The 13061-nt window shown below is 34.2% G+C and overlaps 1 protein-coding gene and 1 long non-coding RNA gene across 2 annotated transcripts; one reads left to right on the forward strand and one right to left on the reverse strand.

Moving 5' to 3' along the window:
• On the forward strand, positions 1027–10219 carry LOC109845498. The gene is made up of 3 exons (XR_002248378.1): positions 1027–1149; positions 7133–7492; positions 10101–10219. It is a non-coding gene; the product is annotated as an uncharacterized LOC109845498 (long non-coding RNA).
• LOC109845497 (tryptophan aminotransferase-related protein 2-like) lies at positions 8518–10683 on the reverse strand. The gene is made up of 4 exons (XM_020414749.1): positions 10081–10683; positions 9402–9679; positions 8895–9196; positions 8518–8772 (listed from the first exon to the last, which is right to left on the reverse strand). Exons 1-4 carry the CDS (start codon positions 10369–10371, stop codon positions 8588–8590), a joined length of 1056 nt encoding a protein of 351 aa, XP_020270338.1. The 5' UTR covers positions 10372–10683; the 3' UTR covers positions 8518–8587.

Raw genomic sequence — 13061 nt, forward strand, 5'->3', positions numbered from 1 at the left:
ATCCACATCACCACTTTCCATTCGAGTGTTTACATTGTTTGGTTAGGAATCTTTGTGAATCCTAAAATAATAGTATTACACTGTTTGGATAGTATAACGTAAACTCTAGTTTGTTATCCACCTCACCACTTTCTACAAAGTTCTGATTTTTTTTTATTTTTTTGGACACATTTATGACATTGTGTCAGCTTTCCAACAAAATCACTCTTAGGGGCTGTTTGGTTGTATGTTTTTAACATGTAAAATGATGTAAAGTGTAAAAAAGTGGGTCCCAATGTCAGCTTTCATCACTTTCAATTGTTTGTTTGTAGTTGTGAAAATAGTGTAAAGTGATTTCATATGCTTATGTGGCTTGTAAAGTGATTTCATGAAAAAAAGACATGATTTTAGAAGAAAGCTAACATTGAAGTTAGGAAAAAATAATAAAAAATAATTCCAACTAATATGATCATTTGAGTAGGGACCCCTTTTTACACTTTCCAAACAAACAATTAAAGTTTTATTTTGCAAACCAAACAAGTGTTTTATGATTCCAATGGAATCAAAAACAAACAAAGAAAAGTATAAAAGTGAAATTGATGAGGTGGACAACAACTTTCCAAATTGTGTCATAAATACACAACTTTTGGACAACAACTTTCCAAATTGTGTCATAAATACACAACTTTACCAACAACAACCAAACAGCCCCTTAATTTTGGTGATTTTGTTTTCGGTGATACCTCATCAAAAGGTGTAACTTTTTCATGTAAAAGAGAATTTAAACAGACAATGTAAAGTGATGAAAGCTGACATTGGGACCCACTTTTTTACACTTTCCATCATCTTACATGGTAAAAACATACAACCAAACAGCCCTTTAAAGTTTCATTTACAAACTAAACAAACAATTTATAATTACAATGAAATGAAATAAAAAACAAATAAATAAAAATATAAAAATAAAATTGATAAGATGAACAGCAACTTTTCAAGTTATTAGTGCGTAAATACATAACTTTACCGACAACAACCAAACAGCCGGTACGGAAAACCCTAACCCTATAATCACTTTCTCCGATCTCAATTAAGTCAAATTTTTTTGAACTTCTTCATGAAGAATCCATCTCTACGTTCCAATTTCTCGGGATTAAATCCCCTTCGATTCAAGTACGTTGTTTTTTTTTCCAGTCTGCTCTAATTTCTTTCCTTTTGCTCAATTGAGTGTTTTCATCGTTTTTTCTACGAAAGATTTGATTTTTTTTCCTAGTATAAATTTACCCAGAAATTGAGGGTTGTGCTTGCATTAATCGATGCAATTTTTAGCTAGAATGGAGCTGAAAGTTTGAATCTTTATTAGACTGATATCTGAGGGGAATTAACTTCTTTAGGCCACTTTTGATAGGTTTTAAATTTCATTGCCCCAACATTTAAAATTTTAATTGTTAAATATTGCCCAAGGACTCGGCGAGTTTAAGACCCTTTGTTAAATTTATTTGTGGTTGAAGAGACGAGGAAGTTTATAACCTCAATATAAAATAGAGAAGGAAATCATAGTATGTATGGGACGAATAAGTCTTTCATATACGTTGTGCATGCTAAGAAAGAAGCTTGATAAGTATGCGGGTTATGATGTTGGGTCTCACACCATCATTGCAAGGATTATTGAGACTTAGCGAGATAATTTATGTTGAGCAGGTGTGATCCCTACCTTGAAGGAGATATCAATTGGCTTGAGCATCCAAATTGTATCGAGGGCTATTAGTACCAGTGAGCTGCTTGGAGGCTACTGGATGAAGTTGCGGACTAGTGACTTTAGAGTAAGAATTTAAGGCGGGGGTTTACCAAGTATGCAAGATGCAAAGCAATATGCTTTGCTAGGCTCCTCACCAGAATAGGATTCAAAGGAAGAAGCATTGGGAGTTTTTGATTGTTGAAGAATGTAGCTTGTAGTAGATATGATCGTTGAGTATCGATATTGAATTATAGATATGGGATGGGATTTATCTCTACTAATTACTTGTTTTATCGTGTCAACAAGTAATGTTGGCTAGTATTACCTTTTCCTCCTTACATTAACACATCTCCCTATGAAGGTATCTAAATTATATGATCAGGGATAAATACTCTCTTGCTAGTTTTATTGTTAGAAAACATGCGAAAAATTAGATTTCTCAAGTTAACAAAACTTGTATGTTAGGTAAGAATTTATACTGCTTGTTTTGTAATACATAATAACCAACTTATGAAAGAAAAGTATGTTTAAGTGACCATGTTGCCTAATGAAGAACATAAAAATTAAATGTAATAAATCAAATAAGTTTTCTTTCGTGGACAGAATACAATATGTATCTTGAAAAGAAAGAAAAGGAACATATCATCCTTATTTGACAAACAACTTCTGATTTCCTATTAAATGAATGGCATAGGAAACAATTTCTGGTGATTCCTTTGCTTTAGCTGGCAGATGAGATGAAGTCTCTTATCAATAATATACTAGTCATCTTCTTAGTGTCCAAGTATCGCTACTCTTAGTTTCTATACAATCCCTTTCCAAACATTTCAAAATTTTGTAATCCATCATGAAAGGGTTTCTAATAGTTTAATAAACAAATTAAAAATCTCTTCACGATCCAACATGCTAACTCTCACATACTTCATGTCTACTACAAAAATGCTTTGCACGTCGAGTTAGAATCGTTGGACCTTTCAAGAACCTCTCACAATCTTCAGTTCTTTCTTTCCCACATTCTAGCAAAGCAAATCCTACACAATCACAAAGCCAAAAGCAATACCGTTCAATCAACATAATTCTATTGTAAAATTATGCAACAAAATATGGCTATTCTAAATTATATTAAACTATTAATGTCTAGATTTCATATGAAAAATTGTCTTATAAACAAATAGTATTGTACCTTGCAACTTTCTCTGCTAGGCAAATGAGATAGTATTAGAAAGAGCCATCTCGCCTCTGGAGCTTCCTCGGATTTTTCCAAAACCTCCCATTTCAAAAAGATTATTTTGATATAGTTGATCGAGTTCTAATATAAATTGGAGCATAACTTATAGAAATTGTGGAACGAGGAAGAAGAAACATTTTGATTTAAAGGAGGTAGATTTGGGAATAGAGTTATGTAAGCTTTTATAGAGAGAAATGAAGAAAATCGACAATTTGGTCAGACATATACGACACATATGAGACACGAAAATCACGTGATATTTGAAGTTTGAACAACCTCCTATGTCTTCTATGTCAAGCTAGTTGTTGCAGAATCTGACAATTTATACTAACAATTTTGTCATTATTTATAGTCCTAAATATTGCCCAAGGACTCGGCGAGTTTAAGACCCTTTGTTAAATTTATTTGTGGTTGAAGAGACGAGGAAGTTTATAACCTCAATATAAAATAGAGAAGGAAATCATAGTATGTATGGGACGAATAAGTCTTTCATATACGTTGTGCATGCTAAGAAAGAAGCTTGATAAGTATGCGGGTTATGATGTTGGGTCTCACACCATCATTGCAAGGATTATTGAGACTTAGCGAGATAATTTATGTTGAGCAGGTGTGATCCCTACCTTGAAGGAGATATCAATTGGCTTGAGCATCCAAATTGTATCGAGGGCTATTAGTACCAGTGAGCTGCTTGGAGGCTACTGGATGAAGTTGCGGACTAGTGACTTTAGAGTAAGAATTTAAGGCGGGGGTTTACCAAGTATGCAAGATGCAAAGCAATATGCTTTGCTAGGCTCCTCACCAGAATAGGATTCAAAGGAAGAAGCATTGGGAGTTTTTGATTGTTGAAGAATGTAGCTTGTAGTAGATATGATCGTTGAGTATCGATATTGAATTATAGATATGGGATGGGATTTATCTCTACTAATTACTTGTTTTATCGTGTCAACAAGTAATGTTGGCTAGTATTACCTTTTCCTCCTTACATTAACACATCTCCCTATGAAGGTATCTAAATTATATGATCAGGGATAAATACTCTCTTGCTAGTTTTATTGTTAGAAAACATGCGAAAAATTAGATTTCTCAAGTTAACAAAACTTGTATGTTAGGTAAGAATTTATACTGCTTGTTTTGTAATACATAATAACCAACTTATGAAAGAAAAGTATGTTTAAGTGACCATGTTGCCTAATGAAGAACATAAAAATTAAATGTAATAAATCAAATAAGTTTTCTTTCGTGGACAGAATACAATATGTATCTTGAAAAGAAAGAAAAGGAACATATCATCCTTATTTGACAAACAACTTCTGATTTCCTATTAAATGAATGGCATAGGAAACAATTTCTGGTGATTCCTTTGCTTTAGCTGGCAGATGAGATGAAGTCTCTTATCAATAATATACTAGTCATCTTCTTAGTGTCCAAGTATCGCTACTCTTAGTTTCTATACAATCCCTTTCCAAACATTTCAAAATTTTGTAATCCATCATGAAAGGGTTTCTAATAGTTTAATAAACAAATTAAAAATCTCTTCACGATCCAACATGCTAACTCTCACATACTTCATGTCTACTACAAAAATGCTTTGCACGTCGAGTTAGAATCGTTGGACCTTTCAAGAACCTCTCACAATCTTCAGTTCTTTCTTTCCCACATTCTAGCAAAGCAAATCCTACACAATCACAAAGCCAAAAGCAATACCGTTCAATCAACATAATTCTATTGTAAAATTATGCAACAAAATATGGCTATTCTAAATTATATTAAACTATTAATGTCTAGATTTCATATGAAAAATTGTCTTATAAACAAATAGTATTGTACCTTGCAACTTTCTCTGCTAGGCAAATGAGATAGTATTAGAAAGAGCCATCTCGCCTCTGGAGCTTCCTCGGATTTTTCCAAAACCTCCCATTTCAAAAAGATTATTTTGATATAGTTGATCGAGTTCTAATATAAATTGGAGCATAACTTATAGAAATTGTGGAACGAGGAAGAAGAAACATTTTGATTTAAAGGAGGTAGATTTGGGAATAGAGTTATGTAAGCTTTTATAGAGAGAAATGAAGAAAATCGACAATTTGGTCAGACATATACGACACATATGAGACACGAAAATCACGTGATATTTGAAGTTTGAACAACCTCCTATGTCTTCTATGTCAAGCTAGTTGTTGCAGAATCTGACAATTTATACTAACAATTTTGTCATTATTTATAAGTCCACTCCCGCATTATATAAGACGGAAATTATTTGTATGTGTGCTTCTCGTCTCTGTAGGGGATGCTAACATATAGGCTAATGCATTTTATGTTTAATCTTTAATGCAGAATATCAACTATGATTTCTCTATATCCTATAACAATAACTTAGGAGCTAAAACTAATCCTACAAAACTACTTTCTACAAGTTTACAACCCTCCCTCCCCCCCCCCCCCTCCCCCCCCCCCCCCCTCCCCCCCCCCCCAGACAAACAAACATGAAAACCGAAACAGAAAAGAAACAGATGCATCTTACTAAGTATCATGAAAATTCTCTATTGAAAGATTGATAGTAATAATCGTTCTTTTTTTTACCATTAATAATTATAGAAGTACATGTTATAACCTATAGGAGGGACATCATCACGTGATATTTGAACAAGCGCTTACAGTCATAAAACTTACTTCATTAAATATAATTGGCATATATTCAATGTCAAACTAGTTGCAGAATACAACAATTTATATGGACATTTCTGTTGTTATTTAGTTTGCCACAATATATAAGACGAATTATTAATGGTAGAAGTGTATTTGAGCATACATCTTGTGTAGGGATGGTAACATATATGATAATGATCTTATCCTTAATCTCAATGCAAACATCTAATATATTTAGTTATATCCTAAAGGATAATTTAGGAACTAAGCTTACCCTGTTTCATACCAAATTTAAGTTTGCAAACTGTTTTTCTAGAAAAAAGAAACCAGTGAGTAGATCCTTATCATATATGTTACCATCCCTACACAAGAGAAACTAGTACTATACAAGGTGCTTAAAGGAGAAGCTATTGGCCTATTGTTGAGAGATCTTTGAATTGCGCCTATAGATTACTTTCTTCTCCCACTTTGAATTGCGCCTATAGATTACTTTCTTCTCCCACTTTGAATTGCGCCTATAGATTACTTTCTTCTCTCTTCGAATATCTCTAATAATGCCGACCACATTACTATCTGTTTTTCATGCATTCTATATCAAGTTATAGAATGCAACATTGAATCTTATCATTTTCAGCTCCTGGTATTGCTAAAAATCCGCAATATCAACCAACAAAAAGACTGCTATAGTTTATGCTTATTAGGCCATAGATGCAACGATTCATTTATCTTTATAAGTGATCGCCCCTTAGTATAGCAAGTTTCTTGTAATGCAGTATAATCGTAGTTCTGGCCTCTATGTAGCAAGTTGTAATCTAGTCTAAAAAGCATTCATCGGTCAATCATCGGTTCTAACTTCTTGTCATCAAGCCTGCAGTCAATGCTTTGGTTAAACTACTGTGGCCGATTATCAAGCAAGAACTACTTTGTGCCAGGAAATTTATTAGGAATATATATGAAGGTAGAAAAAAGTTCTAACAGAGAATCAACTAATAGAGGGAAAAAAGCTTAATTTCGACAAGCAACTAAGGACCTTTTACATTTTAGTCAGACTAATCAGATTTATCAGAGTGGCGCTTTCATCGCGCGACATTGCATCTCTCTAGCTGTACTAGAAGTGAACCACTAATCTAAAAGGAGCTCGTAGAAGTTCAAACATTCGGAAGCACGATTATGTGAAGGATGTTTAAATTAATGTTTCATGATATAATTGATTATGATTTGAAATTCAGAAGCATGGTCCTATGAAGAAAGCCTAAATGTCAGGTTCATGATATAATCAGTCATTTCCAAGGTACCTTTCTTAAGCTGGTATTTTCTTCAATAGTAATATCGAGAAAATGGTTACAAGTAACAATTTTCCTTTTAACAATTTCTTACTAAAAACATACTTTAATAACTTGATGACTGATTAGAATCGATCTGTTTGATGGCTATGATCCAGAGCAGGGGTATTAAATTTCCAATTTGCAGTCTTTTACCCATCTTTGTAACACGAACACTTCGATGATGCTCTTGTCTTAATCTGCATTCATTACTTCTAACAGGTAAAATGGGTCAGGTACTCATGATAAGCTGAACTCTTTATAACAGATGCACTCTTTTTGAAGCCCGGAAAGATCAGAGTTGGATTTGATCAGCACAGGGCCTTGGAGCCTTCAGCGAGACAAATGCATTGAGAAGGGTCCCTTTGTATATGTCACTAAGCCAACAGTTATAGGCTCTATCGACACAAGTGAATTCTTGGATGGTTGGATTTTGCTGTGGATTGACAAGTTCTTTAGCAGAAAGGATTTGGATGATTAGTACATGTTCTTGCTATTTAGGTACAGGAAGCACAAATTGGTGGCTGTCATTCAGGTCCTGGAGAAAGTGCGTCCCTCGGCTTTGTTGGAGAAACCATCAAGGTATGTAAAAACTGTATGTTTTTTCCCCTCAACTGATTATTTATATAAATATACAGAGTGTGAGATTCGCATCATATTCCCCAATAGAAGGCGTTGTTTCTCATATTCAGTGTTGCTTCCGAACCCAAGACGGGGATTACCTCTTATGGTAACTCAGCCTGATAATGTACAGATCAAACTGTTGATAACTACACATTGTTAGATTTTAAATTGTCTACTAGCTTTTGGGCCTGTTTGGCAGTTCCAAGTAAACTGGTTTAGTGGAACAAGACCAGTTTAAGTCCTCATCCTAGTGTAGCAAAAAAACTGGACCATGACTTCATATGATTTTGTTAGGCCAATTTTTTGGCCTTAAAACTGGTAATGTTTTGATCCCTCGCTCCTTGCTCCGGAGCTGAACTGATTTGGAGGTTAGTTTCCAATCTGAAACTAACCATTTTGGGTCTCAACTAACGTCTCCTCCCTACTAATTTCGAAATCTCTATCGATGCTCAGATCAGGTTAGCAAAATAGTGGTCAGGGTCCTGTCGTATTATCGTTCTGCTCTTTAGCTCAAATATACATTGTTATCACCCATGGAACCAAATCAATGATAATCAATTTGCATTTGTGGAGGTTGTAGTTGCTTATAATGTCAGGAGCATGAAAATAACTTATTATTTTTCCCATGAAGACAATGATCATAACAATCACCTAAAGACCCCAAGCCTGAGATACTGACATCTTCATGGTCTGTTTGTTCAACCTTAGAAAAGTGTATCAGGGCTTTTCCCCGCCCACATCAGCTCCCTCAAGCGAAGTATCCTATGAAGTTTTAAGTTTTAATTAAGAGGAGAAGTGGGAAAAACTGAAAACCTCTACTTCAGTTTCACGAATAAAACTGTGTTATAGGTACAATCTGTTGAGCTGAATAAACATTGAGCAAAAATGAAGCTTAATAAAGAAGTTGAAATATATATAGATCGAATAAACTTTGTTTCTCTTTGCTATTGAAAGCAAAATACAGAGTAATAGACAAAATAGTTATTTGCTCCAAAAAGCATATCATCTATGCAATCTCTCTCAAAATATCCAGAAAGGGTAACTTGAAATACATCATGCAAGAGATGCTAGTCGTTCAATAAACAATTTAAATGTCTCCTCACGATCCAACATGCTGACTCTCACATACTTCATGTCTACTCCGAAATGCATCCCACCTCGAGTCTGAATCTTTAGTTTCTTCAGAAAGCTCTCACAATCTTCAATTTCTTCTTTCTCACATTTCAGCCAAGCAAAAGCTACATAATGGGGAAAAGGTATTAATAATAATATATTAATAAAATAAAATAAAAATATATATATAAAAACAATCATCAATGAAAAAATAAATAAAAAGTGATTAATTTATTGATCTACATACCGGGGTATGCCGCAAATTTCTCCCTGGTGAATTTGCAAGTCTCCAATGGATACTCAGGCAAGCTAAACAATTTTGTAGCTTTCACAACCTCTCTCAGCCTCTCCCATCGCTTTGCAAGGCGATCTCTCCCAAAATCAAACAGCCTCATAGATGACTTGGTATTTGGATGCTCATAACCATCCGAAATCACTTTCAAGATCTTTGCAGCTCTGAGTTGAGAATCCTTTGACACCCCAATTGTGTTCATCGCTATGAACTTGGTCATCTTTTTCGCGATATTTGGGTCTTTCACTATAGCCCACCTACGTCCATTTGAAAAGGCAATATTTCAATAACTCGTGATCGGTAAAATTTGACATCTATGTAGTAAACTTAGCGGTTTGAAATTTTTAACTATCCACTTTATGGTTCATAACACTAACTCCAATATGAAATATTCTGATAAGATTTGTATTCTATAAGATTTGTATTCTAGGACTTGAACATAAGAATTACTGGTTTGATTACCCGAGTCTGGTACCGGCATGACCAGTGCTCTTTGAGACAGTAAACAACATGATATCATGATCTGCGGGCTCAGTGATGGCCGTGTACTGAGGCCAGTAGTAGGCTAAATCGTGGATTGTTTTTCCAGTCTCAGAGTTCAGAACAGCCTTGTTCATGGATCCGTCGGGGTTGTTTGGAGAACATACAACCTCAATGTAGGATTCTCCTTTGAAAGCACGAGCATCCCCCGCCCATCGGAATAGCCCTGAACGGAGGTAGTCTGTCTTCATAGGATATCCCTGAGCTCAACAAAAATGAATAACATGATACTAATTAACTGTTTAGAGAAATTAAAGTATTTGGTTTTTGGTGAGTAAGTATTTGACTATTTAGCAAATGTGCATTATTTAAGGGGTATATATTAAAAAACCGTGAAGTATTATGCTTATAATGGGTAGTTGCATAGAGAAACATGGCATGCATCTAGGGTCATGTCTACATGAACTCAAGCAGGAGTAGGCAACAAGTTTGAGAATCCTATAACTTGCAATCGAACTTCAAATATTAAGCTAGATTAGATTCTTAGTTGCATAAAGAAACTTGGCCATAATTATTTGTCATCACAAGCAAGAAAATATCAAATTCATTTCCAAAGTAACCAACAATTATTCAAATGATTTTCCAAATTTCAGTAGTTTACCGAATAATATGGCACTGCAGAGACAACACTCATGGGCTCTGAGGCATCAGGAGGAGAAAGCGCAAAAACTGCAGCCTGATACAGTTGCGTCGAGCCAGTGCCAATGACAATATACCGGTCCTCAGTCACAGCATTGCCAACCAATTTGTGCAGGCGACGGACCTCCTGACCAAAATCACGCTCAAGAAACCAACACACGTTGGTAACATCCGAGAAGTAGCTCAGCGTTTGCCATCCAGGGATCACGACCGTTGCCTCTTCTCCCTTCTTAGCCCAAAAGTCCTCAAACATTGTCGGGTCGCCACTAACACAAAGAAAAATTTCTCAATTAATGATATAACATTTATGTACAGGATTATGTATAGATCCCCTAGATTGGTTGTTTTGAAGGTATATAAAAAATCTATATACTCACTGGTCGAGACTGATGATGGAGTCCTTGGTGGGGCGACACCCGCTGGTAGCGCTAACGTTGATCTCTTGAACTGTAGGAGCCATATAATTCTTCGAGGTGGTCTTCTTCTCTTCTTTCACGATGACTTTGCATCTGTTTCTTTCACCCCCTGTATCTTTATATAGAGGAGTAATATATGAAACAGTGACCAGGTTCATCATCAAGGACACAATAACGGCGATACGGTGTATCGCTGGCTGTGTCCAGAGAGAGTGTAGCTTCCTCTTATGGCTTTGCATGGCCTGTGCATTTGCCATTGATTTTAGTGAGTTGCTAAAATTGGAGGGAGTTTGAATGTGGGATTTCTATAGAAGGGAAGTAAGGATGTGGTCAATGAATGAAAATATTGCATGAGATGAGATTGTGCATATTTAAAGATATGCAACTCTATCCACCTCCAAACCCGGTTTCTTTTTTTTTTAAATATTATATTGAAGTTGAATAATATGCTCAATGTCGAGGAAATACTTGTGTTGAACATTGCTTGCTTTCAATATAAGTGATAATGTACAGTATACTGTATACACGATAGAAACCGAGTATTTTCTGAGCCTTCTGTGAAAAGAGCAAAGCTTGCACGATATAAAACTTAATGAAAATCTTTACTTATTTTATATGAATTTTTTTTTTCTTGGTTTTTTTTCTAATTGAGTTGAAATCATTTCTAATCCAATGGCATGGGCTAATTGGGCTCCTAGCCTCTAAACGTCAGAATGATTGGATTAGCTTGAAATGACGCACTGTTTTTTTTTGTTCTGTAACTTCTGTTAATAACTATAAGGAAATTGGTTAAATGTTATACAATATATATATACTTAGCAAAAAGAAGAGTTTATGGTAACAGCAGTGGGACATGATAAAAATAATATTTTCCCACAAATCATTACTTTAGGGAATCTTGGGGGTTCAAATGTAAGACTTCTGTTGAAATCGATTGTAAATTGTGAATTAGTAATCTAGAAAAGTTCACTACACACGTTAACCTACGATTACCCTTGTTTTAAGAAGCAACAACAAAAAAAGATAACCATCAAACATAGGTAAGTTTAAGATCCAACGCATCTAATTATTTATCTGTCTAAGATCTTTTAAAGTTCGTGTTTCAATATATTCTTAAACCAATGCTCTTCTATTGTAAACATTATGTCAAGAATTAAATATGGATGAGTAAATTTTATAAAACTATAACAACGTCTAGCTAAATTTCAAATTGAAAAAATGTATTGCAAAAGCGAACAATATTGTACCTCGGAGATTTCTCCACAAGACAAAGAAGAGATGATATTAAGAAGATCTATTTTGGCCATGAAGTATGCTCTGGTTTTCCAAAACCTCCCATTTCGAAAGCGTTATTATGATACAATTGAATAAACTCCAAGATAAGATGAGCAAAAAAATAGAAATTGCAGAACGAGGAAGAAGAAATAGAAGAAACATTTTTGAACAGACGAAAGATGCATTTGGAAATAGTATAATCTGCACTTTTATAGAGAGCGAGCAGAAGAAAAACAACAAATTTGGTCAAACATATGCGACTCATAGGAGGCACGGACATCATGTGACATTCGAATAACTTAGCAACCATATATCTTACTTAATTTATTAAATTTAATTACCGTAGCTTCTAGGTCAAACTAGTTGTTGTAGAATACGACAATTATACTAACAGTTCTATAATTATTTATAGTTTAGCAATATATAAGACAAACTATTAATGGCAGAAATTTATTTTTGTGTGCTTCTCAAGGAGGGATGATAGCATGTAGGATAAGGATTGCCTCCTTACTCTTATCAAATGCCTAAGATTTTACCCATGTCCTAATGGATAACGTAGGGATTAAAGTTGCCCTATTTCAAACATATTTTAAGTTTATGTTCTTTTTTTTTTGTAAAGAGAAAGATATATCTTCTGTATTAAGCTGGTAAGTAGATCATTCGAACTCTTTATTTCGAAGGTTGATAGTAATTATCACTTTTTACCATTAAAAATGAGCATGTAAGTATACGTTACTATTTGATATTATCTTATCATAGGAACAATTGCAGAAATTAAAAATGTATTCATAACACTTTTACTTTTATCTTATCTGCTTATGTTTCAAGACTCGAATTTGGACTTCTTATTGTTTACTCTAACTTATTATTTATTTGGAGCATAAAGTCATAATATCTAAAGTTTCCTATAACTTCAAAATTTTAATGTAATGGAAGTTTAAAACAAAATCAGAGAAATAAAAGTTCAAACATTGTTGAAAAGACTGTTAGGAATAGTCATTCTTCTTTACCATTAATAAAAGAGAAATTAATAAGAATAAAATTTATATTTTACCGTCTATAGTATACCACATCATAATAGAAAGTCTCCCAAGTAAATAAACAATATTTGTATTCATATCATTTCTACCTTTTCTAATTTGCTCTTTTTTTAGTGGTAACTTTGAAATTTCGGTACAGTTGAAGGGTGTTTAGAACTACTTTAAAATTTCATAAACAAGGTATTTAAGAAATAACAAGTACACCATTTGAA

The sequence above is a fragment of the Asparagus officinalis genome, chromosome 6, assembly GCF_001876935.1.
Source record: "Asparagus officinalis chromosome 6, Aspof.V1, whole genome shotgun sequence".
NCBI lineage: Eukaryota > Viridiplantae > Streptophyta > Magnoliopsida > Asparagales > Asparagaceae > Asparagus > Asparagus officinalis.

Coding starts and splice junctions, on each gene's coding strand:
- LOC109845497 (XM_020414749.1), bottom strand. CDS start 10,371: ATGTTTGAGGACTTTTGGGCTAAGAAGGGAGAAGAGGCAACGGTCGTG. Junction 9,197..9,401: donor CATGCCGGTACCAGACTCGG/GTAATCAAACCA, acceptor AAATGGACGTAG/GTGGGCTATAGTGAAAGACC. Junction 8,773..8,894: donor GAAATTTGCGGCATACCCCG/GTATGTAGATCA, acceptor CCCATTATGTAG/CTTTTGCTTGGCTGAAATGT.